The sequence below is a fragment of the Podarcis pityusensis genome, assembly GCF_964106645.2.
Source record: "Podarcis pityusensis genome assembly, chromosome: 1".
Taxonomy (NCBI): Eukaryota; Metazoa; Chordata; class Lepidosauria; order Squamata; family Lacertidae; genus Podarcis; species Podarcis pityusensis.
In genome coordinates, this window is record NC_138028.1 from 1,496,727 (window position 1) to 1,523,268 (window position 26,542).

The 26,542-nt window shown below is 51.3% G+C and overlaps 1 protein-coding gene across 6 annotated transcripts in view; it reads left to right on the plus strand.

The window, feature by feature from the left end:
• The window catches only part of RGS3 (regulator of G protein signaling 3), a 75,326-nt gene that overhangs the window by 25,867 nt on the left and 22,917 nt on the right, over window positions 1-26,542 (plus strand). For 5 of the 6 annotated variants that reach the window (XM_081012224.1, XM_081012225.1, XM_081012223.1 and 2 more), the window contains exons 11-19: window positions 7,173-7,254; window positions 7,696-7,801; window positions 8,382-8,733; window positions 10,867-10,906; window positions 14,402-14,589; window positions 16,785-16,868; window positions 19,145-19,256; window positions 20,152-20,195; window positions 23,205-23,333. In XM_081012224.1, coding sequence (XP_080868350.1) covers window positions 7,173-7,254; window positions 7,696-7,801; window positions 8,382-8,733; window positions 10,867-10,906; window positions 14,402-14,589; window positions 16,785-16,868; window positions 19,145-19,256; window positions 20,152-20,195; window positions 23,205-23,333 — 1,137 coding nt within the window. Of the gene's footprint in view, window positions 1-394; window positions 552-7,172; window positions 7,255-7,695; window positions 7,802-8,381; window positions 8,734-10,866; window positions 10,907-14,401; window positions 14,590-16,784; window positions 16,869-19,144; window positions 19,257-20,151; window positions 20,196-23,204; window positions 23,334-26,542 lie in introns of those variants that run through there. The other variant, XM_081012226.1, reaches the window with a different exon arrangement.

The following is a 26,542-nucleotide window of genomic DNA, read 5'->3' on the forward strand; positions in this document are numbered from 1 at the left end:
TACTTGCAGTCCTTAGTCTTTCTCCTCCACTCTCCCCATATGAATGTGAATGTAAGCCCCCCGCCCTTTTGCACAGCACTAGTGGAAGGCCCCCTCCGACATCCTCTGACTGTTTGTGAGAACCTGGGCCGTGTCTGTGTGCCGGGGAGATTTGCTTCGGTGAACAAAGGCCGCCTGGGTGAAAGAGCTGACAGGAGCTTGACTCCAAACTCACTCTCTCCCTCTCCCTCTTCCCCTCGAGTTCTCAGGAAGCCTCTCCGCTTATCATAAAGCAGCACATGGCAGTGAGAGCTGCCCGGGAGGTGAGGGGTGGCTTCCTGCCATTCTTCTGCTGAGCAGCTCCTGGGTTCTCATGGGCGGCCATGCCAGGATCACAGAGGCTTATTCTCAGCTGCCAGAAGGCAGGCAGGCAGGGAGCCTCTGTTCTGCGCTCGCCAGGGAGAGCGGGGAATGGTTTAGCTTTGCCTGGTCCGGCCGCAAGGCTCCAGGCCGCGGACATGAGCCGATTCAGCGGACTGTGCAGAGTGTGCTCGGAGCAGCGCTACCGGCAGGTCGGTTGCATGCGAACCCAGGAGCAGGTGTGCACGAGGTTCAAGGAGCGTGGCCTTCTCCAGTGGGTGTGTTGAGAGGAGACGGGAGCCGCACCCCACGGAACTGGCTTTGGTGCTGGGAAGGGCCCACACTTCTCCCTGCCAGGGCTGAATAATTCTGTGGACCTGCCCCACTCCTCTGGGTGGCTGACTGGGCTTTCTAAGAGGAGTCAAGGGTGACCTCCTTGATTGTCCCTGAATCATCTGAAGGCTTGGACCCTGGGATGGGTGTTCTCCCTTCCCTGTCAGGGCAGGGAATGCCCCTGAATGTTGCTTGTTGGGGATCCCAAAGGGGTCGAGCCCTGCCATGGCACTCAGATCCTGTGCTTGTGAGGACAGGAGGCTGGGCTAGACAGGGCCTAGTTGACCTGATCCAGCTGCAGCCAGGCTCTTCTAGTCTCACCGCTCCCTTGTTGAGAGAGGCTGGCTTGCCTAAAGGCCTCTGACAGCCCAGTCCTAGGTGGGCTGGCTCAGGGAAGTCAGCCTCACTGCTTTCCATTGAATTGGTGCCCTAGTCACCATGCACTGGGTGGCAGCTCTGGTGGCTTCGTAGCTGAAGTGAGATTCGATCCAGGGAAGTGAGCTCAACCGCACAGCGCCGTCTCTTGTTGCATATTGATTTAGTCTTGTTGTTTGTGTGTGAGAGAGAAAGAGGGAGAGAGAATTGTCTTTTGAGGGTTCAGAAGGAACCCCCTCCCAGCCTTACACGCTGCCTTCATCGCATGTCTAGCAAGAGGCTCCTGGGAATCTCACAGAAGGAGGGCAAGCAGGTGGTGGAGGGTGGTAGGAATCCAGTTTTATTCTGTTTGTCTCCACCAGTGGCTGCTAGTCAAAGGGATGCTGCCTTTGACTCCAGGTGCCCCATTGCTAGCTGCCCTTATTACCAGCCAGCCACGAATTGGACCGCCTGATCTCCCCTCATGTGTCCAAGCAGCCTTTCTTGGGAGCTTTCCCCTCAGTGAGTTCCTAAGGGGCAGCCCTGCTTCTGCCACACTGTGCTCTGAGGATGCCTCTTGCGGTGTGTGGGTGTGTGGGATGCCTCCTGCAGAGGGGTCTTTCACTCTGAACCTTTTGACCCTGTGGCTTTGGAGTGATGAGATTGTGACCTGGAGGGAGGGCGAGCTACCCACGCTTCATCTAGGTCCCCCACCTCTTTCTGGCATCTTGGCGTCCAGTTGGGCATCAAGGAGGTTCCATCAGGTCCATGGGTCTCCAAAAGATGAAGCAGCAGCTAAATAGGGCAAAAGCTGCCCTGTGTGTTTGCCCTGATGCAAACAAATCTCCTACCCTAAAACACCCTGAATAAAGCAAAGGAGGAGGAGGAGGGAGGCAGTGTATCAACATGCAACCCTTCGCAGGCTACTCAAAAGTAAGCTCCGTTGACTTCAGGGAAGTGTGTGTAGGATTGTGGCCTTTGTCAGCTTAGAGGGGTGCAGCCTTTCCAGTTACACAGAACTCCTTTCCAGGTCAGTTCAAGAGGGAAACCCAGCCAGATGGGCGGGGTGTAAATAATAAAAATACTATTATTATTATTATTATAGGGTGGAAGAAGAACTCTGTGATTCCTCTGTTGTGCCCAGGGGAAAACTTGGCTTGGCTTCTCTTCAGGTTGCTGTCGTGAGGTAGTTTGTGTTGATAACTAGTGGATAAAACGTACAATGTGAAACTTAACTCTTCATTCTTCCTGATGAAGTGGGGCTTGAAGGCTGGCATGCTTTTGTTCTTGCTGAAGTGGGTCCTCAGAGCTTGACTGGATTGGGCAGAGGAGGATCCGCTAGGTCCTCCTAGCCAAGTGTTCTGCTTTCTCTCCACAGTGACTGGCCAAGTGGCTGCCACTGCCCCTCCAGGAAGGCCGCAAACAGTGCATGAAGCCAGCAGCCTTCACCCACACGGCTTGTTCTCCATCAACTAGTATTCAGAGATAGACTGCCTCTGAACATGGAGGCTCTCTATACCTGTGATAGAACCATGAATTGCACTAGTTTCCCCTTTAAAGCTATGTTAAGCTTGTAGCCACAATCACAGATTGGAGCAGTGAATTTCACAAGTTAATTACACGTGTGAAGAAGTAGTCATTTTTCCTGCTGGTCCGTTTCCACTGGGTGGCCCTGAGAGAAAGAGGGAAGCGTTCTCCCCATCTACTACTGGTGTGCTTTATGTAATCCTTAAATCCTTTCAGTTGTCTCAGCTAAGCAGCCCACAAATGCTTCAACCAGGGAACTTGGGCTCCAACTTCCTATGGTCGTTCTGTCTGCCTTTTTCTGACTATGGCTCCTTCCCCCCGTCTTTCAAACCACCCTGTGGCACAGCCCATGCACTGCCCTTGGACCTCTGCAGAATCACCAGGGAGTTGCCCTTTTGCTCCCAAGCAGGAAGAGTGTGTCCCACAGCCCCTTTGAACAGACTCCCTCCTCCTTTGAGCAAGCCCTGGTGGAGGAGCTCTTAGTGGGGGTCTTCCTCGGGAACCGGAAGGGCAGATCTTTCCCCTTTGCTGGTCAAACAGGATACGCAAGAGACAGTCATCTCTGGAACCACTCAGGCTCCACATGGGATGCAAGTCCAAGTCTGAACAGTGTCTGTGGTCAGACAGGTTTCCTATCTTCCCATCGGCAGCCCAGTCAAGATGCCTCTGCCTGCTCTCATGGGCCATTGAGCTTATTGGGTGCTTAACATGAGCTTAACATGAGTCCACAGTATGATCGCGCACCAAAAAACAACAGCCAGCTAATGCTATTCTAGGCTGCATCAAGAGAAGTATAGTGTCTAGATCAAGGAAAGTAATAGTTCCACTCTGTTGTGCCTCGGTCAGACCACACCTTCATCCAATTCTGGGTGCCACCATTTAAGAAGGATGTTACAAGCTAGAACTTGTGCAAAGGAGGGCAACCAAGATGATCAGGGGTCTGGAAACCAAGCCTTATGAGGAACGGTCGAAGGAGCTGGGGATGCTTAGTCTGGAAAAGAGGAGATGGAGGGGAGATGATACAGCGACTTTCAAATATCTCAAGGGCTGCCACAGGGAAGAGAGAGAGCAAGATTGGTTTTTCTGCTTTGTTTTTTTTTTATAAGATATTTACTGAAATTTTCAAAGTGTTACCACATAAAATAAAAGCAGTAGAAAATACAAAATAAGCATAATTAACGAAGTAGAAAAAGAAAAAAAAAACAAACCCCTTCCAACCGTATGAATACAAATTCAAAGATAAGAAAAAGTGACAAAAAAGAAAAAGAAAAAAAAGAAGAAAATATAGAAATACATCACACACAATTAAAAAACATTTAAAAACAAATTCATTATTCTCAAATCCTCAACTGTCATTACCTTCTTTCTTTGACCTCCTCCTCCTCCCTTTCTTTGTATCCTAGTTATTAATTATCCCAGCAAATCCTTTCCATATTTCATAATATTCTGTCATTACATTACCCTAAACTGTTTTAATCTTATCTTTCTATAATAAAATAAACCTTAAAGCTTGAAACTTAAATCTTATCCTTACCAACTTCTCATAACCATAATATTCTTTCATAATTCTTTAAACATCTTTACTAAAGCCAAGTAATTTCATTCCAACATTTTTCTGACATTCATCAATTTTATAAAACAGTTCTAATGGTAGAAAAAAGAAATGCAAACAAATCCAATCTTCATCCAGCGTCCCTTCCTCCTGGTTCCGGGTTTTGTCAGTCCTTATTATCCCATCGATCTAGCCCATTAACCTGGCAGCCTTATATCCGAGGCCCTCAAGTCTCTTCCATGTCCCTTCCGCAGCTCTTCTTCATATTTGTAACTGTATTTTCCCTTGTCTCCTGCTCGTGGTAACTCCAGCTTGGCAATATTTTTAACCCTTCTCGACAGGTCAGCCCCTTTTCCATATTCAACACTAAATTCCATATGGTATTTAAAAGCATGTTTCAAAGACCCTCCAAAATTAAGAGCCCCCACAATCCCAAACATCTCACGGCCCATTGCCAGATTTGAAAAGTCCAAACATCCCAGCATAGGGGGGTCAATCCAGCCCCCCATTTCCAAGCCAAACCAAACTTTTTCTTTCCAAATCTGGTTTTTTCCAAGTTCATTTGTCAAATCCGAAAACTCATATTCCTGTTGGGCCTGTTCTGTCAGGACACACTCCTGATTTAATTCCTGAGTGGGCTCCACATATTTTCCCACTGTCTGTTCAAAGTTTCCCACTGCCTGTTCAAAATTTCTAGTCGAAGTCACCATCCAATTCACCTTTTCATGTAATTGTTCCAGTAGGGCATTTGTTTTATAGAAAGCACACAACAAAGCTTCTGAATACATTGTCCTGCAAGGTCAAATGCCTGTTCCCACGGTTGTAATCTGTAACAGCTGCCAGCTCCCTGGAGTTGGTTACAGTTTCACAGTCTCCCTCTAGAGGGAAAACTTCTATTTGTTCTTACAACAAAGTTTCCCTTTTTGAGATACTTTGTCAATATTTGTTGCTTAAAGATGCGAAGGGAAGCAGTGGAATCGCTATGTTTCTCTTCTTTTAGCTATCTGTCAAAAACGCTTGTCTCTGGTCAATGAACTTCAAACGTCAGTCCTGACACCCCGCTCCAGGATCAGGACGGAGGAAAGTTACTTTACTTTAAACTCACTTTAAACAGTCCGGAAAAGATCCCCCTCCTTCTCCTGCTGTCGAATGGGGGTCCACAATTTTAAATGATGAAATCCAATCCTTTAAAGGCGATTTTGTAAGCTCTAGTTTACGTTGTCTTTGCTTTATTCTGTCTACAGAAGAACGGAAGGCTGTCTTCCTGTTTAAACCTTCCCGTTCCGTACCAAATTTAAATAGGTTTTTAAAATCCAATTCCTTTCTGCTCGCAAGTCCTTATCTAATGTCCAGTTGTTCAAAGTCTAAGTACTCACGGGTGCTTATTTTAGAGTCCGAATTGTCCCAGGAAAAAGGCAGCGCTCTCCGGCAACGGCTGTGCGGCTTCGCTGCACGGAAATAGCAGTTGACTCACAGCACCGCGCCACTTCCCCCTCTTCACTTCGGAGCCCGTTGGTGGGTTCCTTAGCGAGTTGGGGGGGCGCTAAAGGTGCCCGCCGAGTCCTATGGTCACAGGCTTCATCCGCCTGTGATTTTTAAAAGGGTCCCCGCTTTGCCGTAGCGGAAAAGACCCGTTTCCCGCGGAGCTAGTCCCTCCTGTTCAGAGAGAGTCCGCTATTGCCGATGGCGCCACCCCGGAAGTCACTGGTTTGGTTTTTTTTTTTTTTCTGCTTTGGAGAGTAGCCTTTCGAACCAGAATAGACTAGAACCAGTGGCTTCAAGTTACAAGAAAGGAGATTCCGACAAATCATCAGGAAGAAATTTCTGACAGTAAGAGCTGTCTGACAGTGGAGGTTGTGGACTCTCCTTCCTTGGAGGTTTTTTAAGCAGAGGTTGGATGGCCATCTCCCAGGGATGTTTTAGCTGAGATTCCTGCATTGTGGGGGGTTTGGGCTAGATAACCCTTGGGTCTCTTCCAACTCTACCATTCTGTGATTCTATACTAAGACCCCTAGACCCTTTTCACATGTGCTACTGGTAAGCCAGGTGTACCTAGCCTTATATTTGTTCACCTGGTTCTGCAGCACCTTACATTTACCCCTACTGAAATTAATTTTGTTAGTTTGGGCTCAGTTTTCCAATCTGTTAAAGGCATCTTGAATCCAGATTTTGTCTTTTGCAGCATTCACTGTCATGAAGGGAATAAAACTAAAATCATGAGGAAATAGCACCAGGGTCATGACGAGGATGCACAGGGCTCCATGTCAGACCTTGGCACATCTCCTGTGGTGCTACCTGGTGGGGGTGTGCAGCTGGTGGGTGGGGTGGGGACCATCCATGCTCCTGTTGTGGTACAATGTGAGTGGTGACAGGATCCTGGCTAAGGACCCTTTTGGTTTGACTCAGCGGCCCACAGGCACCTGTAGTCTCTGAGGCGGCTGAAAGCTCTTTCTGCTGGGGACCAAATCCCTTTGAAGCCCACGCTGCCTAGTGGCCTGGCAAGCCCTGGCTTTTGGAAAGCCCCTTCAGCCTGAAGGCACAATGCTATTTTGAGGAGAGCTGCTGTGGTGCTTCTATCCTCCCTGTGGCAACGGATGTGGGTGAGGCTAAAATAACCTCCTCCTCTTTGTGGTGGTGGAGGCGGCTAAGGTAGGGATTGATAAGATCAGCGCAACCTTTCAGCTTCCTGGCCATGTGTGGCCAGTGGAAAGTTCCTGGTGCTCATTGCTCAAGGAGAGAGGAAAGTGCTCCCCACCCGTGGCTGCCTGCTGAGCCCACCCCAGGGGACTCACTTGGCTTGATGCCTCCCAGGGGGGCTTTTCTTGTTGTGAAGGCCGAACAGAATGGCTGTGGGCACAGTTGCAGGGTGTGCGCTTGGGGTTCGGGCTAGTGGAAGAGATCCCACTTCCCTCTCCTGGGGTTCAGTGAGCATGTGCAGAGTGTGAGTGTGCATGCATCCCTTTTGTCTTTCCCCACCTGCTGCACAGATACGACCAGTGAATGCAGAATGCATGAGGGGCAGCTGTTGCTGTTTGTTAAAAGGCATAACTTCGTTGTTTCTTTCCAGATTACAATCCCCCGTGGCAAGAATGGGTTTGGGTTCACCATCTGCTGTGACTCGCCTGTGCGTGTGCAGGCAGTGGACTCGGGTAAGGAGAGCAGAGTTGCCTGGATGGTGGATTAGTTCGCTTTGCAAAGGGGCTGGGCTCTGGGCTCCAGCTTCTCCTGCCTCTTGGCACTCTCCTCCTGGTCTAGGGAGTGGCATGCTGGCCGTGCACTACACAACACAGGTCCACTTTCTCCGCCACTCATGGCTCCAGCCTGCAGACTTCTGACTTCAGCATTATTTAGGCTCTGGAAGCTGGCAGGGTCTGCTTTTGGACTAACACAGAAACGTGCACCGCTTTCCCTGTTTTCCTTCCTGTCTAGGAATGCTAGGGATTCTCCTAACTCCTATGTTTGAGTAGTTCTGTTTGGCTTCCAAACTGCTAGGTACTCATCCACCCAAGTTTGCTTTGGTGGGAAAGGCTATGAAACCAGTTTGCCTGTGGTGCAGACATGCCCTGTTTCTCCCACCCCACCCTTTGCAGGTGGCCCAGCAGAGAAGGCTGGCTTGCAGCAACTGGACACCATCCTCCAACTCAATGAGCAACCTGTCGAGCGCTGGAAGTGCGTGGAGCTGGCCCACGAGATCCGGTGACTATGACACACGTGTGGAGAAGGAATTGCAGGGGCGGAACCAGGATCCCTGGATCCCTTGGGGTTGTGTGCATGGGTGGAGAGTAAGGGGTCTCTGTGCCTGTGTCTGAGTATGGAAGGGCTGCTTCTGGGAAACACCCAGACATTGGCAAAGGCCTGACGTGTAGGAGATGTGCAGATGTTGCAAACACTTTATGGTCGTCATGGGGCCAGCACAGAGAAGACCTCCCTCGCAACATCTTGAGAATGGGTCTGTCTGTGGCCCTTTCCATCTTGACCTTTCCTCCCACATTTTCCATTACTGAGACCTTTGGAAGAGCCTGTGCATGCTGCTCCCTTCTCTACACCTTGCCAGTATCTGAGGTGCTTTTTGGGAGCATTGCCAGGAGGCTCCGGAAACTCCCTCCCTGGGGAGCCTCCTCAGAACCCTTCATCTATCAGCAAGCAAAGCCTTCTTTGTTTTGGAGAAGGCTCTGGCCTGATTTCCAAGCAAGGGTGGGAGAGACAGGGCAGAAAGGGCGGGGGCGGGGGGACACCAAGAACGAATCTGTGTCAATGCCAATCTTATTTCTTGCAGGAACTGCTCCCGCGAGATCATCGTGCTGGTCTGGCGCATAGTCCCTCGGGTCAGACCTGGCCCAGAAGGTGTCATCCGCCGCTCATCCTGCAAATCGACGTACGACTTGCAGTCACCGCCCAACAAGCGAGAGAAGAACAGTGCATTGCGCTCCCAACACCTCGATCATCGCCAGAGCTGCCACATCGTCTATGGTGGGAACGAGGGCCTGGCACTCAATGGCTGGGAGCGCTACACAGAGCTTGGGAAGGTCTCCCAGCAGCACACCATGCCCTCCCCTTCCCGAACACCATCAACGAGTGGGGGCGACAAGAACTACATCATCCTGGCACCGCTCAATCCAGGAGGCCAGGTATGGAAGCAGAGGTTGGCTACTGGTCAGGTGGCTCATCCCACCTCTTCTCTGGTCTGAAATCCTCCACTTGCACACTCTCCTCTCAGAAGAAGTGCAATTGGCTGGTCAGAGTCTCCCAGATTGTCATTGTTTTCATGTGGGATTAAGTCACATCCTGACAAATTTGGAGTTCTGGCGAAACAAACAGCCTTCCTCCCCTTGCGATAAGGAAAATGGTAGGAATGCGTTCTTGGGAGGGTGGGATATAGCATTTGCCTAATACAGGCATGGCCAAACTTGGCCCTCCAGACATTTTTGGGACTACAATTCCCATCATCCCTAGCTAACAGGACTAGGGGTCAGGGATAGAATCATAGAATCATAGAGTTGGAAGAGACCACAAGGGCCATCGAGTCCAACCCCCTGCCAAGCAGGAAACACCATCAGAGCACTCCTGACATATGGTTGTCAAGCCTCTGCTTAAAGACCTCCAAAGAAGGAGACTCCACCACACTCCTTGGCAGCAAATTCCACTGTCGAACAGCTCTTACTGTCAGGAAGTTCTTCCTAATGTTTAGGTGGAATCTTCTTTCTTGTAGTTTGGATCCATTGCTCCGTGTCCGCTTCTCTGGAGCAGCAGAAAACAACCTTTCTCCCTCCTCTATGTGACATCCTTTTATATATTTGAACATTGCTATCATATCACCCCTTAACCTCCTCTTCTCCAGGCTAAACATGCCCAGGTCTCTTAGCCGTTCCTCATAAGGCATCGTTTCCAGGCCTTTGACCATTTTGGTTGCCCTCCTCTGGACACGTTCCAGTTTGTCAGTGTCCTTCTTGAACTGTGGTGCCCAGAACTGGACACAGTACTCCAGGTGAGGTCTGACCAGAGCAGAATACAGTGGCACTATTACTTCCCTTGATCTAGATGCTATACTCCTATTGATGCAGCCCAGAATTGCATTGGCTTTTTTAGCTGCCGCGTCACACTGTTGGCTCATGTCAAGTTTGTGGTCAACCAAGACTCCTAGATCCTTTTCACATGTACTGCTCTCAAGCCAGGTGTCCCCCATCTTGTATTTGTGCCTCTCCTTTTTTTTGCCCAAGTGCAATACTTTACATTTCTCCCTGTTAAAATTCATCTTGTTTGTTTTGGCCCAGTTCTCTAATCTGTCAAGGTCGTTTTGAAGTGTGATCCTGTCCTCTGGGGTGTTAGCCACCCCTCCCAGTTTGGTGTCATCTGCAAATTTGATCAGGATGCCCTTGAGTCCATCATCCAAGTCGTTGATAAAGATGTTGAATAAGACCGGGCCCAAGACAGAACCCTGTGGCACCCCACTAGTCACTCTTCTCCAGGATGAAGAGGAACCATTGATGAGCACCCTTTGGGTTCGGTCAGTCAGCCAATGATGGGATGATGGGAACTGTAGTCCCAAAACATCTGAACGGCCAAGTTTGGCCAGTCTGGCCTAATACAACATTGTCTCCCCACAAACAAATCAGGATGAAACCTCATTAAGCAGGTTGCCTGGAAGGGAACCCCTTTCACTGCCAGAAGTGAAAATATAAGGCCTTCATCCACAGAAGCCGCTCATGAGATGATTAAAACTGGTCTTGCAGGGGACAACAGGCTGTGGGTGGCTGGATGCTCCAGAAGAAGACCACCTGCATGCAGAGAATTGGATGTCAGCCTGGAGGTCAGACTGCAGCGTAGCTCTTTCCCTGGCACATTTGCTCTCTGTGTAAAAGGAATTCCTTTTATATCAAAGAGAAGTTCATGTGTTGAGTCCGCCCTGCAGGCTGAAATGCAGTAGTTCAGGTGCTGTCTTTCCAGAGGATGCTGCTGGGCCCTTGGCCCTCCATCCCATCATAGTCCTCTGCTGCTGTTCCCCTCCGATAGCCTTGGTTGGGTTTGAGTTGCCCACCTGAGCATGTTGGCTGTGCATGGACTACCTAGAATAGTTCTTCAAGGGTAGTGACATCTTGTCCCAAACAGTGCTGACCTATATTTCAAAAAGAGAAAGGCTGAGATCTCAAGATGCTACATACTGCATCCAGCATTAGAATTGCAGGGTCTTCCCAAGCCCAACAGTGTCTTCTGAGAGCAGGGAGGAGGAGGTAACCCCGGCTCTCCTGTCTTGTGTCTTCCAGGTGCTGAGGCCCATCTACCCGGAAGGCAAGGCCCCTGGAGGTGAGTTAGTGAGTGAGAAGGGGGTCTAGCTCCATTCTTGCCTGTGTCTCAGGTTTTGCTCATTTCTGTGTTGGAGGTCTTGTTTTTCTTGAGGCAGCAGAATATTAAGTGAGGCCAGGAGCAGTGAAGGGAAATCTTAGGGAGCCTCTTTTTACTACTTTTTGTGCTTGTTTTATTGTGTTTAGAGCACAGAGCAATGGAGAGGAGTTCTAGAGAAGCTGGGAGCCGCAGCAGGTGGCCTGTTAGCTAGTTGGGCTCCCGGAGTCCCCAGAGGTTTGCCTTCTCGCAAACAGCATCTCATTACTTGTTGGGAGTCATGTGTATCCCAGCCTTCAGCAAAAGAGGTTGCAGGGGCGGGGAGGTGCCCCAATGTTGTTATTGTGGCAGCCCTGAGATCAGAGGGCCTGGCTCCAGGGAGGTCGCCCAGGGAGCTTCATGGCAGGGCAGGGATCCAGAGCCTCCATCCATGCAGTCCATTAAAGCAACTCACTCCTGGGAATGCAGGGTGGGGGGAGGTGGAATTGCAAAGGGCTGCATGCGAGGAAAGGACCCTGGTCTGGGCCAGGCCAAAGAGTGGGGGCTCTATAGAGGGTTTCTGAGCCAGGAAGTCCCTGCTTCAGATCTCTTGTCACCCACTGACTCACTCCCCCCATGGCCACTTACCCACATCGTCACTACAGAGAGGGTGATAATGCTGACCTGCCTTGCAGGGCTGTTGTAAAAACGGCTGTGCTTTTTTTGCCTGCCACTGTTTGAGACCTGCCAGTTGAGCATTACTGCCCCCTACTAGAGTCTCAGAGGCCTTTCCCCATCTCTGCAGCAAAGGGTGGCGGCTTCCAAGCCATTGCCAGTGAACATGACTTGGTACAGACCATTGTTTATCTGAGAGCAAACAAGCCCTTTCCAAATGGCTCATGGGATGGTCCAGTTTGTTTACTTTGGAGCGGCCCTATCTGCTTCCCCATCTGCATCCAGGAGTGTTTGGGTTCAGGGGGACAAGGGAGGTCAGGGAGGCTGCTGCGCTGGTGCCAAGGCAGGCTCTTGAATGTTTGCCTTTCCCAGGGCAGCATCAGAGCAGCTACGAGGGGCCTGCTGTGTGTGGAAAGGCAGCTGAGGGCAAGATGCCTTGCCAACAACACTGGCACATTCCCCCAGGTGTGGCCCTGAGCACCCCAAGACTGAAGAGGCTCCACATTGGCCACCCAGCAATGGCAATATCCTTAGCCCAAATCATCACAGTCAACACTTGTAAAAGCGGGAGTGATGAAAGCAGGCGAAGAAAAGGCTTTGGGGGCCACTCTGCTCATCATAAGGCCAGCCTGGGAACAGAGAGGCCCTGGTGGAAACGGTACCATCTGAGCTGCCGTGTTGTTTTCCAAGTCCTATGTGGCAGGAGCAGCCACGTAGGAACTTTGCCAAAGCGACTGGCCAACAATGAGCCGGATTGACTCACCGTTTCCGCGAGGCTCCGTTTCCTACTGACTCTTGGAAAGCGTCACGCCCTGAGCAGGCACAGGGGACGGATGGAGAGAAATAAACACATAAGAAGCAATTCCTTGATGTTTCCGGGGAGGCCAAGCTAGTTAGATGTGTGGCGTGGGGTGTGCACAAGGTTTAGTTTGGGCACTTTGCTCTTGGAAAGGGTCAGTGGCATCTGCCCTCTCCTCCCCTCTGCCTCCTGCTCCTGCTTTCCCATCAGAGGGGGAGCTGCCCTGTGTTCCTTGCAGGGGCTTCTGTTCTTCTGGCCAGACCTGATGGTGGCTGCAGCCCAGAACACACTCAATTCATAGGCTGCAGAGTAAGCTCCCTTGAGCACCGTGGGGTTTACTTTTGAGTGAACCTGCATCAGGTTGGGCTGTGCGTCTTGTAATCCTTCCCCTGCTGTGTTTAAGGTGATTGCAAACTGCAGAATGGGGAGAGGATTTTTCTTGTGCTGGTGGACTTGAGCTCCTGCTCACTACTTTCCGCACTGTTTGAGGGTTGGGCTGGGCATGGAGAGTTCTGTGAAGGGACCCCCTGGCCTCTTTTCCTCTTACAAAACCAAGCTGATGGGGGAGTGAGGTGTAGAAGGGGCATCCGGACCATGGCAGAGGCCCTGCTCCTTGGCTCTCTCCCATCCCCTGGCAGGGCTCTGTCTTCTTAATGCCTTTCCCCAGACCAGGGGAAGTGAAGAGGCTGGCATGTACTTAAGGGGACTGTGTTTCCTGATGAATCTTGACAGTTGAGTCAGGCTCCTGACAGATGCTGGTAATTGGACAGGAGGCTCATCCACACTTCCACTTGTTCTGTGCCTAGAAAGTACAGGGCTGGGCAGTTTTCCACTTGACCTGGGCTTTCTAGGCACAAAACCGAGCAGTTTCCCCTTTGCCTGCTCTTTTCCCAGGGAAATTCCGCTCTTTAGCACTGAATCAGAGCAACAGGAGAAAACCCGAATTGCCGTTTGCTCTGACGTGAGTGCTAAAGAGCAGGTTTCCTGACTGGGTGGGGTGGGGGAGCAACAGGACAAGAGGAAGTGGGAATAAACCCAGAGTGGTAATGGCCCACTTGGCCATTCTGATCTGCAGAACTGGCACTGCTACAGGTGCCTCATAATACTCGCTCCACAGTTGTAAGAAATCAGTGTGCAGCACCTACACTTTGGAACTCCTTGCTTATTGACATCATGCAGGGCCTTTGGTGTATGCCTTCTGGTGCTTCTTTAAAATATTTTTGCTTAGACAAGCCTACCCAAAGATCCAGAAAGTTTATCTATGTCTTGATCTCTTTTTAGTGCACTGTTGGTTTTAATGAACTTTTGAATGTTTTTAATTCTTTATTGATAATTTAATAGTTTAAAAAAAAACAAAACTGTTTTGTGGTTTATTTGGATGCCTTTAACAGAGGATTAGACAAATCCGTGGGGAATAAGGCTGTCCTTATAAGTTGCTGGAAACCTCTGGGGGGAGGGAACTGCTGTTTCGTTCAGGTCCAGCTTCCTTGTGGGCTTCTTGCCTTTGGGGCACCTGGTTGGCCACTGTGAGAACAGAATTCTGGACTAGAGGGAGCCCCTTTGGCCTGATCCAGCTTCAGGGCTCTTCTTGTGTTCTTACAAGGTTTTTACTTCAGTCAAGCAGTAAAGGTAAAATGGTAAAGGACCCCTAGACCATTAAGTCCACTCAAAGGCGCCTATGGGGTTGCGGCACTCATCTTGCTTTCAGGCCGAGGGAGCCGGCATTTGTCTACAGACAGCTTTCTAGGTCATGTGGCCAGCATGACTGAACTGCTTCTGGCTCAATGGAACACCGTGACGGAAGCCAGAGCACACAGAAACGCTGTTTACCTTCTCGCCACAGCGGTACCTATTTATCTACTTGCACTGGTGTGCTTTCGAACTGCTAGGTTGACAGTATATTATGTTGTTACACAAATTAATTAGTGTGGTCTTAGTACACACTTAGTACACAGTCCTGCAGCAGAGGGAACAATAAGCTGCCCCCCTCTCCCCCTTTCCTCCAGGCAATCCATGCAGAAGCGGGTCCCAGGGCAAGAAGTCCCGGCTCATGAAGACGGTGCAGACCATGAAAAGCCACAGTGACAGCCGCCCCCAGAACTGCACCCTTGTGAGACCTGGCATCCCACACTCCAGCTATGGCACCTACGTGACGCTGGCCCCCAAAGTGCTAGTCTTCCCCATCTTTGTGCAGGTAAGTCTCAGGGAGGGAGGGGGGAAGGAAGCCCTTTCTGCTGAATAGGCGCTTCCTCCTGTCCCTGCTGTGCTTGCTTCGGTACTACCACCTCAGTAAAGCAGTGCTCTGTGTGCTGCCTCCCACAAAGTGCTATCGGCCAAAGTACTAAAGCCAGGGTGTGGAGTGTGGAAAGAGAAGAGGGACTTGCATAGTTGTGGGGAGAGAGGTGTAAGGAAGACCCAAGGAGGAGGCTCAGAGCCGTGCTGCAGCTGCTGGGCCAGAGCCACGGGCTGCCCAAGCTAGCATCCCTCTTCCGAAATAGGAAGCTCCCAGCCAGGGCTCAAAGCAACATTGCTTTGTTGTCAATTTGTTTCCTCTTCTCCTTTGAGGCAGCCCTGGGAACATTGTTCTAGGGGGCAACTCTAAATCTAACAAGTAAGTAAAGGCTGCTCCTCCCCAAGCCACTGTGGCATCACTGCTTCTTCATGTGGAGGCTCCGTCTAGTCACCCTGACTCCTAGCCATCGATAGGGTTGGGGTTATCCCCAGCCAATATGGCCACTGGGCAGGGACGATGAGAGTTGTGGTCCGCAGCATCTGGAAGGCACCATCTTGGTGGCTCTTGGGTAAGGGTCTTTGATAATGCGGGAGAACCAGCTTTAAGCAACTGTGGGGGAATTGGGAGGTGGGAGGTTTTTATTTTTAAAAAACAAACACACCTGGGGACCAGTAACTTAAAAGTTGAGTTAGAATGTGGCCGGTGTGGACCTACTATGAGGACATAAAAAGCAGGGTAATTAGCCCTGACTGAATGATTCAGAGTGAGTCTTCATGGCTGTGGAGTGGAGCATCCTTTTGTGAGGACCCCTTCCTCTGCCAGAGTCCTGCAGCATTTCCCTAGGAAGGGTCCAAGGGTGCCAGTCTAGGCCAGAATCCTGTTCTTACAGTGGCCAACCAGAAGCTCACAAGCAGGGCCTGAGAGCGGCAGCACTCCCAGCAAGCAGCATTTGGAGGTGCCCTTGCCTCTGATAATGGAGGCAAAACATAACCAGTGTGGCAAGTGGCCATTGGGAGCCATACCCTCCATGCACTTGTCTTAGCCTCTTGCCTCCCCACCCCCACCCCGAGCCTTGATGTGGCCATAGTTATGGGCAGAAATGGTCAACAATAGAAAGTGTCCTTTCATACTGCATCACGGTGTGGTATGCTGGTTTGACATCATCTGATAGGAAGTGCCTACAGAGGGTGGTGAATACAGCACAAGATATTATAGGCTGTCCCGTGAATCCGCTGGATGACATTGCGGAAGAACGTTGCCTCAGGAGAGTGAGGACAATTCTCAGGGATGATTCACACCCTGGCGAGCACTTTCTTGATCTCCTGCCCTCGGGCAGAAGATATAGAAGCAGGATTAGTCGCACCAACAGGGTAAAGAACAGCTTATATCCGTGGGCTGTCAGGCTGCTGAATGAAAAGAGAACAACAGGGCAACTGACTTTCGGGTTTGGTGGGTGTGCGTCAGTAAACGAGGGGAATTAAGACTAAGAGAGCTGAGTGGGGGGTGCTTGTGTAATCTAACTGTATACAAGTTGTACAAGTGACAATAAAGTATTTCAATTTCAAATGGCCAGCATGGCTGCATCTATGCACCTTGGCAAGGGAGGATCTTCCCTGTGCCCAACCTCACCCTGAGATGTTCAGGGGCTTTGAGGAGAGGAGCTGGGAGAGAAGAGCGTTGGTGGCCATTGGTAGCTGGCAGCTGTGGGCCTCTCGCCTCTCCTCTCCTGTGCCCTCCACACTCACACCCCTCTCACAGCAAGCATATCCTGCCTCCCACATGCCTCTTCCATGCTCCCCCTGATCGCTTTCAGTCGCTGTTGTGGCCGCTGCAGCTCAACAGTGATAACCACACACAGGGGCAGAGTGTGAGAGATCTTTTTATAGTTCCTGTGTGTGATGTAGTTGTTGGGGTTGCAAGGAGCCATCACACACTCATACACAACCCAGCCCGCCCACACCAAGCCCTCAAAGGCATCTTGTTTTCCCTCTGCTGGACTTTCCACCTGCAAGATCCGGTTTGTTATCAGGGGCTTCCCAGCCTCTCTGCAAAGAGGAGGTTGGTGGGGCTCTCAGGGGGCTGGCATTGTTCTTCACACCCAAGTCCCAGGTGTGCCTCCCTCCTTCTCTTCCTCTTCTTCCTCCTCTTCCTTTCAGCCTCTGGACCTTTGCAATCCAGCCCGGACACTGATGCTGTCAGAAGAGCTTCTCCTTCACGAGACACGGAACAGACCAACCAAGGTGAGGCTCTGGGCGCTTGCTGGTGCTGGTGAATTGTGTGAGGCGGTGTCTGCTTGCTGATGGCAAAGGAAGCCAAGGCCCCCTCTTGCCTTCTCTGCTGTCAGCGGGATGCTGGAGCCCACCTCCAGAAACATGAAGATGGGACAAAGTGGGGAATATGCCAGGGCAAATGTGCCCCCATTCCTTTGGCAGCAGAAGCACTGAAATGGGGCTTAAAAGGTCTGGCATGTCTTTGGGCTGAGGTGGCTGGATCTCCTCAGGTAGCCCCCCCCCCCAAGAAGTGCTGGTTCCCCAAGGCCAGAGCTGGGAGGAGCTTCCTGCTCCTCACCCTCTTCCCTGGTCCTGCTGCCAGGGGACATCTCCAGCCATCACTTCAGCTCCAGGATTCTTTGGTGGGCTCATCAATTTCTGTGTGCTGCTGAGATCCTCTTAAGGAGACCAGAAGCAGGAATTTGGGGGGCGGGGTGCAGAGGAATTAGCCACCCAGCAGCAAGCAGTGCCAAGCATTGCACATCAGGTCTGTCTCTGCCAACCCTTCTTTGTGGCTGCTGGGGGTCTCCTCGAAGATAGTTGGGCTGTACCGGGCACTTTTTTTGACAAACACTGCTCTGCTCCTGGACATTTTGCAACAGCAGAAGAAGCAGAGGGACATCACTTCTCCTGCCTCCCTGTCCCCGTGCCAGGCAAAGCCTTTGCCCACCAAACGTTTGTGCACCAGGCTGCCCCTGGAAGCTTCGTGGGGGAGGTTGCCACCTCTTCTAACCCCCAGCTTGACTACCCATCTCTGCTAATGTTAAATGTACTCACATTTATATGCTTCCCCCACCCCGCATTAAAAAAGAAAGAAATTCCCCGCATGTAGATAGGCAGTATGTCAGGGGGATGGAGTCCTTTGTCCTGAGGCACTTGCTTGCTTGCTTGCTTCCTGCATGCAGAGGGCTTTCCAGTAGGAAATGGGGAATCCACCCCAACCCCTTGCATGCAAGACCCATGAGGCCCAGGAGGAGCCACACTGCAGACAGGCACTTCTTGATGACAGAGTGGGAGAGGATGGCACCCACCCCTCTCTTCCGAGGAGGAGGCCTTGCTGCGAGTGGAGAGCAGGGGCAGGAAATGGGCCTTTCATGGAAAAGGATGCGCCTTCTGTGGGGTGTGGTTCTCCCTTTGGGCCACTTGCCTTCTGCCTGCTTTTGCCTCTGGTGCAGGCTGGGGGCTTTGGCTGGTGTCTTCTCTCCCAGAGGGAAATGATGATGGTTTTGGTATTGTTCCTGAATTTGTCTGTGATGTACTTTGCATGTCCCTAGAGGGCAAACTGGGATGGTGCTTCTGGCATGATGGCCTTCAGGTGCTTCCAGGGCTTTGCTCAGAAAGGGGGTAAAAGTAAATGAGCTGAAGATGCCACCAAAGGATTCTTTTCTTTAAGAGTGGGGAGAAGATGGTGGGTGGCCCTGGAGGGAGCCATGCCAAAGCCAGTCCTTCCGCCGAATTCTGATTCTGGCTTGAGCCACATCCTGTCTAGACTTGACGGTGGTTCCTTTAGTCACAATCTGCTGAGATCTTGGTCCCGGGTTTCCGCTGCTGTGTGCTACAGGAGGCCCTTGTGCTCTTGGCTCCTTGGCCTGGCACCCTACCATCTCTGATGAGAGAAGGAGAGTCCAGGGGGCTCTTGTGTCAGCAGCCTCCTGACAATGCCATCGGGGCCGTGGGAAGGAGCCTCTGGGATGCTAAGTGGAGGCTGCACGTTCAGGGACAGATAGTTGGAGGCTAAGCCTCAGAAGATCCCCCAAACCTAGCCTGGCATCCTCCTTCCTACGCTGGCCGTCAGACGGAACAATCAGTCGATCAGCTTAACAACTCACACGGGGAGTTTATAGGCAAATGCTCTCCCTAGTTCTATTAAAAGTAATTGCTCTTTGGCCTGCCCATCCATTGTAGTGTTGAAGCAAGAACTTAGCAAGAATTTGGTTTATATAAAACAGGGGCAAGCAAGCTCTTTTTTTTACCAACCTCCTGAGAGTTGCATGCCAGTAGTGGGTGATGCCACACACAAAGGCTCACAGCACCCCCTCCTGGCTGACCTGTGCAGAATGTGTCCTTGTCCATCCCTGCCCTCAGCTGATCAATCTGATGTTGATCTGCACCCCCACCCGGGAGTTGGGCTCAGCTCAGCCCAGTGTTAGGCCTGGCTTATTCTCCCACCTTTTGCCACTCCCACCAAAGCTGGGTGGCCCTGCGTGCCTCAAGTGACCCCCCTGTCCTCTTCCCACCTTGCCCAGGTGACTCTCTTCATCTACTCAGACTTGCTGCTCTTCACCAAGGAGGATGAGCCGGGACGGTGCAATGTCCTCCGAAACCCCCTCTACCTGAAGGATGTCAGAGTGCAAGAAGGTGAGTTGTGGAAGCAGGGGGTTAAGAAAGGACACGACACCTGCAGGTGCCAGGGCACCTCTGCTCCTTCAGGAAGTGGACTGAGAGCAAAGATATGCAGTCCTCTCCTGATTGCTTTACAGCAACTGGTATACTGCTCCATTTATTTTTATATATTTACGTTTTGCTTTAAATCTTGCCTTCCTTCACGGAACTCAAGGCCGTGTACATGATTTCTCTCCCCCTCCCACCCCAAATATTATTTCAACAAGTTTAGGGTGAGAGATAAGGTAAAGACTGTGTCGTCCGGTGAGGTTTCACCCAGACCTGCCTCCCTGCAAGCTGCTGTCATGGCCCACAACCATGGACAGACCTCTCCTCTGCCACTCTGTATTCACCCAGCTCTTTCCCTTAAAGCCCCACCCCACCCTGTGATTGAGGGCTGTGGCCACCAATTGCAGGCTTGAGTTGAGCGTAGAATGAATCCTTTTGCCACTCCTGGACTTAGCACTGACTTGCTAAACCAAGTATTAGGAGGCTGTGTGAATTCTCTCTGCCTGTCCTGCCCGGTGCTATTTTTCTAGAAAAAGAGGTGCTGGAGCTCATCGTGAACTTCTCCCTTATTCTCTTAGAATGGCAATGGCGCCCACCTGAGAGGTGCCGGAGCCGAGCTCCTATGAGGAGAGAGAGCCTGTGATGCTGCCTAAGGCAGCTTCTTTGTCTCTGCTTATGTGAGAGCTTCACTTCTGCGGGCTGAGAAACTCTCCATCTCTTTCCTTTTTGCTGAAAGCAAACAAAAGCAGATAGGAAGCGAAACTCAGTTGCTCAGTTGCCAGGAAGAAAAAAGCATTTTGCTTGTGGGAGCCACTTCAGAGTCAAAGGAAAGCTAAATTCTTCTGATCTGCTTCACTTGCAGCTTCCTCAGAGGATCTGAAGTTCTGCATCCTCTACCTGGCCGAGGTGAGCATTGGACGGAGCACAACCACACTGTTTTCTGTAATCGCATGCCAAATGCTTCCTTTACCTGAAGCGCCTGAAGCACTTCCACCTGTTTGGGGCAGAAGCTGGCCCTCTAGGAAACCCAGCGGGGGTGGGGGTGGGGCAGAAGGTGAGCAGGCTGGGGAAACTTCTTCCAGGAAAACCTCATTTTACCACTTAATAGAAGCAAATGTCAACTGGGTTTTCTCCGGATATATGTTTGCACCAATTTAGCTCTAAAAAGTGGGTTTTCCAGGGGGAAACGACAGAGCAAAGGCAAAACCGCTTGGACCCATGCCTGGAAAGCATGGGACAAGCAGGAAAGCATTCGGACCCAGGCTTCCCACACACGGGGCAAACGGAAATGTGGATCAGCATTTTCTCACCCTTGGAAGAGGTAGTCTGTTGTGTCTCTGGATGAGCCTCTGTTTTTGGATTTCTTCCGTCAAGAGTCCCTGGAAGTGAAGGAGAAGGGAGAAAGTCTAATCAGCTTTTAAAGGGGATTTAAAGGGAAACATAACCTAATCCACACTTTCCAGAGTAATGGATGAATGGAAACTCAGCTACCCTTCCCAACTCCTCCTTCTTCCACTTTTGCAATGCTGTTCTCCAGTCAAGGAATGTATACAAACATACATGTGTATAAAAGCAAACATCAGATAAAAAAATAAGGGGAATTATTTTGCAAAAGTGTGTCTGTTAGGCAAACTTGCATGCAGAGATATGTGAATGTGGAAAAATTCACACAAACATGGTGATTAATTTTCAGCACGCCTCCCCACTCCCCTTTTAATGTCAGAAACTGATGTGGAAATGCAGGGGATGATCCTAACACTGGGCAAATGAGACACCGAAATGCTTAAGGGCATGTTCATAGGAAGGGACGGGTGTCACTGTTGCCCTCATACCCTTTCCTGGGCACCTCCCTCCATTTTAATTCAGAGGGAGAAATGTGAGCCTCACCTGGAATAAATTTGGCAAAGGCAAAATCTAAACATGGTTTGTGTGTGTGTGTGTGTGTGTGTGTGTGAGAGAGAGAGAGAGAGAGAGAGTTTCAGCCCCAGTGCCAAGTGCTGTCTGTTGGTCACAGAACCTCCTGCCCTCCGGGGTTTGTGGAGGGGTTGTGTACACCCATGTAGGGAAAAAGCACCGCAGAACCATCTTGCCACCCCGTGTGGCTAGCAGTGTTTGCACAGCGTTCCCATCTCCCGCCCAGCCCTGATCGAATTGAGTTGCAAGCCGTTAATCCCATTAGCTGTGGGATTAGGAGATGGGCTCCTGAATTGCTCTTGATGGAGAGCACTTGCAAACGTCTTTTCAGATGCCTCTTGGGGCACATTCTGGTGGTGAGCTGCGCAAATAGTGTATTCATTCGCTGCAACAGCAGCACAGCCAATCCTGCCCCCTGCCCAGCCGGCATTATGCCTAGTTAGCCTGAACTGATTTCCCGTAATTCACCCTCTCCTCCTGCTCCGAGAGACACAAGCGTGGAGAGGGCAGAGCTGGCTGAGCACGCACATGTCCCTTCCACATAGAGGAGGCTCCTCTCTTGCAATCCTTCATGGCGCCGGTTCTGCCTCATGCTCTGCCCGCATGGCTCTAGAGCGCAGGGGCTTATCCTCTCAGGACTAGGTGCTGTTCTGTCTGTCAGGTAAGCTTTGGTCTGGATTTAAAGACTAATGCTATGGATCAGGCTAAAAAGAAGTCTGTGTTGCTGCACACAGAGATGTAACTTTGTTGAGTTGGCAGCAGCAGCAGCAACAACAACAACATCTGTGTCTCAGCCACAGAGAGAACCTTGCGATGCCCCTCTGGGCATTCTGCTCCTGCGGGAGGGCAGGGAGGTGTCCTCTGGGCAGTCTGTCCTCCATGGTGAGGCTTGGGCCAATTCAGACAGCCCTCCATGCTGGGCATGTTGTGGCTGCAGAAAGTCAGAAGCGATCCCAGTTTTGAAAAAGCAAGGATGGGGGGGTGGAGGGGGCAAAGCCAGGCCATGTCTTCCTGCTAAATGACCCTTGATTCCTCCTGCTGCCACCCTTGTGGCAAGTGTTCTGGGACCCCCATAGGGCTCCTTTTAAACTTCCTGTGCAGCTGCTGCAAGTCAGAGGAGCAAAGGCGTTCAAGGCAAAGGAGACACCCGGGTGCTGCAGAATACTTTTGTGACTTGTCAGGATGTGGGGTCTCTAAATAAATGAGTGAACTACTTGTCACTGCAACATTCTGCCCATCAGAGCTTGCACATCCTGCTAAAAGGGTAGCAAGATGAAGTGTCGGTAAAGCACGCAGGCACAACCCCTCCCAACTATGATACAATTAAACTGTGCCCGCCTGGCGACAGGCTGCCGTGGCGCTTTGTCTCAGCAGCCCCTGTGGCGGTGAGGGCAACCTTGTAAGTGGATGATAAATCCCTGCCAGTCAGTTTCCTAGCCAAGGAGCCTTTTAGCTGAAAGACAGGTGGCAGCAGTGACGTCTGCCTTGCCGTCGAGGGGAAAGGGGGCTGTAAAACAGGAAGAAAGCTCTGTGGATGGGTCCGTCCCTGTGGAGGGTCGCTTGACAGCCTGGCCCATCGTGATTGTTCAGCAAGGTAACCAGTGAGCAGAGTGAAAAGTCGGCCTGGTTCACCAGACTTCCATCTCCCTTTCCTGCCAGGGCAGCCCAGACAGGAGCAACGGGAGAGCCTCAGCAAGGTCTTCAGTCTTGGATTTTAGCAAGTCTCCAGTGCGAGGGGAGCTGCCCTGCTGGGGGGCAGCCCTTGGGCGTGCCTCTTCTCTTGCTGCCTCTGTTGCCAGAGCCCAGCACAGGGACCTCCTCGGATGGAGGCATGAGCAGCCTCTGTGTCTCTCAGGTGTGCTGGGCTTAAGCCGCCATGAGGGCTCCTTTGCTCGGAGGGACCACGATGCGGATGTTGCCTTCGGAGAAGGAGGCCGGCCTATGGGCCCAGGACTTGGCTCCAGGGTCTGGCTAAGGGCAGGTGTCCTTCTGTGTCCCTAGAAGCTGGAGTGCGTGCTCAGCTTGGAGGCTCACTCCCAGGAGCAGAAGAAGAGAGTCTGCTGGTGCCTGGCCGACAGCATCTCCAAGCAGCAGCCCACGACCCCCACAGCTCCTCCAGCCGAGAGCAAGGTAAGCAACCGGGGAGGGGGTGTGGTGTGCTGAGAGGGGCCCGCATCACTACCACCACCTACCCTTCCAAATGTTGAAACCCCCCCCCCCCAAGAAACCTGAAGTTCAGTCAACCGGTAGATCAGTCAACTAAAGGCATAGATCAATTGCAGTACTGTTGTAGAAAAAAATTGGGATTGGCTGTGTTTTTTATAACAGTACATAGGAAGCTGCCTTTATGGTGAGTCAGACCACCTTGCTCAGTACTGCCCACACTGACTGGCAGCAGCTCTCCAGGGTTTCAGGTAGGAGCCTCTCCCAGCACTGTCTGGAGGTGCCTGGAGTAAGGGAGGGGAAATCTTAACTGATGCACAGCAAATTAGTTAAGGGCAAGGGTAGGCAACCTAAGGCCAGGGGGCTGGATGCGGCCCAGCTGCCTTCTCAATCCGGCCCACAGACAGTCCGGGAATCAGCATGCTTTTACATGAGTAGAATGTGTGCTTTTATTTAAAATGCATCTCTGGAATATTTGTGGGGCCTGCCTGGTGTTTTCGTGGGGCATAGGAATTCGTTCATTATTTTTTTCAAAATATAGTCCGGCCCACCACATGGTCTGAGGGATGGTGGACCGGCCCACGGCTGAAAAAGGTTGCTGACCCCTGGTTAAGGGGATCTTGGATAGCAAAAGGAAATGTTGTGATGGCTGCTCAGTGACTGTGTCTTCCTTGCTTGCTTGCTAATGGCCTGCAATGACTAACTGTTGCCTTCTCAGTGCCTGCTAATCATTAGAGAATTGTTTTCCCCAAAGGCCCCTGGTGGCTGGTAGCTTCTTGGAGGCGCAACCCAACACCAAGGGTGGGCAGAGGCCGCAGTTCTGCCAGTGGATGCAGAAGTCAGTGCAGTTTGGGGGAAGCCCACCAGCTGTGCATGGGGGCAGCTGCCCTCCTCCCCTTTTGCCCTGCCAATTGCTGGCATTCAAAGCTTGACTGCATTTGGACCTGGAAGTTCCTTATATCTGACAGGACCAAGAACTCTGGGTTGCCCTCTCCTCCACAGAAGCAGCAGAAGCCAAGAGAAAGGCACAGTCTTGCTGCTGCTTCTGCTACTGCTAGAAGGGCAGGGCAGGGCAGGGGGGGATTTTCTTTCCACGGGGATTGTAAGTTTTGTCTGGGTACAGAGGAATAGACTGCAGTCGCTGCAGGAACTCAGAGAGTAGTTGGGGGTTGATAACGAAAACCAACACCCACCCACCCACCCATCTGCTTCTGAAAGCCTCTCCCTCCCCTCTCCCCAGGCTCTACATCCTGCAGTGCATCTTGGGAATCGGGCAGCTTCTGCCCTGCTATCTCCTTGTTCTCTGGACCACTTTACTGTCTTTGGGGAAAACCACACCTCCCTGTTTCAGAGGAGGCTGCTTCTTATTTTTCCTTGGCAGACCTCCCATGCTTTTCATGCTTACTGCTCCGGCAGAAATTTAACAGACAAAGCACATTCTGCACAGAAATGAGCAAGGTCTCACCTGTTGATTTCCCTCCTACTGTGCCACTGTTGAAGGCGTGGGAATCCTGCCAGGGGAGAAGGGATGGCATCCAAGTTCCTTCCTCTGCAGCCTGTTTCCTGGTTGCAGCAGGTGCTCAGCTGGGCTGCCAAGAGAAGGCTGCCCCCTGGGCAGGGAGGGGCTGATGTCCACTCCAACCCCTGGCTGGGCAACCTGAGGGCTTTGCTTCCTCAAGCCAGGCCTGCCCTGAAAGCCTTGCTTTTGTTTCCAAGGAGGGAGGGAGGGAGCAAGCAAGCAGTGCCTGCCTCTGGGCAGCCAAGATCAATTGGGCATCTGGCGCTATGAGCATAATTTGAATTGGCTGCTTTCTGGCAAAGGTCCTGACGAATGCTTAATCCAATGACGAAGTGATTTAGGGAGGACAATGAAATCTTGTGTGAGTGTCCCTAGCTCACTCCCAGCCAAGGAGAGATGCTCCCCGCAGAAAGGAGAGGCAGAGCAGCCAGCGGGAGGGCCTCTGCCTCCCTTCGTGGCTCTAGCCCACCTGCGAGGTAGGCACCTGGCGCCTGGTCAGCAGCGCCCGACATCTCTGCCTCTCTGCCCACCTCGGAGGGAGTGAGGAGAGGCCACGTGGCAGCCTCGGAGGCAACGGCGGTGCTTCTGCCCTGCTTTCTGCCCACTCCAAGAAGGGCCTGGGTGATCTCTGGTGGGTATTCTGGCTTTTAGCAATGAGGGTGAACTGTGCCTGAGCAGGGCTGGCACAGCTGCTGGGCGGGTGTGAAGAGCATATGTTGCTCCAGGCCATGGGAGAACAAGGCTTCCTTTCTCTCTGGCTGCTTCTAACCTTCATGCAGGTTTCAGTTGCTCCTCTCCAGTGCTTTAATATGAATGTGTTCGATTGCAGTTCCGTTGGCAGCTGTTTGTGTGCTGCCTTGAGATTTTTCATTTGGGACAAGAGATTTTGAAATGTTGCGAGTAACCGCTTCCCATCCCCAGTGAAGCTTCTTTCTAGGGTGGTTAGGGAGGGCGGACGTAATTTTGCAATGAATGGCCAAGAGGGCAAACCTGGTCTGTGTTACTGAGGGTGAGTGCAGAATCCACTGTGTTTGGATGTGTTCACATGCAGGTGTGGTTGTTTTGGACCAGTTCGTGCTTAGCTGAGAGTGTGATCTCAAGGACTGGGAGTGGAAAGGGGAGGGCTTAGCCTAGTCCCTCCTGTTAAATTACAAGAGTCTGCAAATTATTTCTGTGGTGTTACTTTTTCCCAAAAACAAACAGCAGGACTCAGAAGAAAAACTGTAAGGTTGCCCACCTTTCTGCACTGGTTCTGTTGTTGTGCTTTAACAGCAGCCCAACAGGTAGAAATTAAGCATTTGCCACTGTTTTATCTCCCTGCTGAGAATTTTTTTTTAATTGTGCTGTGCGAGGCAACTGGGGCAAGGCGGTTTGAGCATATAACGTCAATCCTGGCCCGACTGCATTGCTGGCCAATTAGTTTCCAGGTCCAATTCAAAGTGCTGGTTTTGACATATAAAGCCTTAACTGGCTTAGGATCGCAATACCTCAAGGACTGCCTCTCTCCAATTATGGCTGTTTTGCAGAATAAGTACAGGTGCTTTGATTGTGAGGGCCTGTATCCTTTGAAGCTTCCTTAAATTGTGTGAAGAGGTGAGCAAAGGATGCTTTGATTTTCACCAGTGAAATTCAGCGTATGGCTGTGAGCATCCTTGGT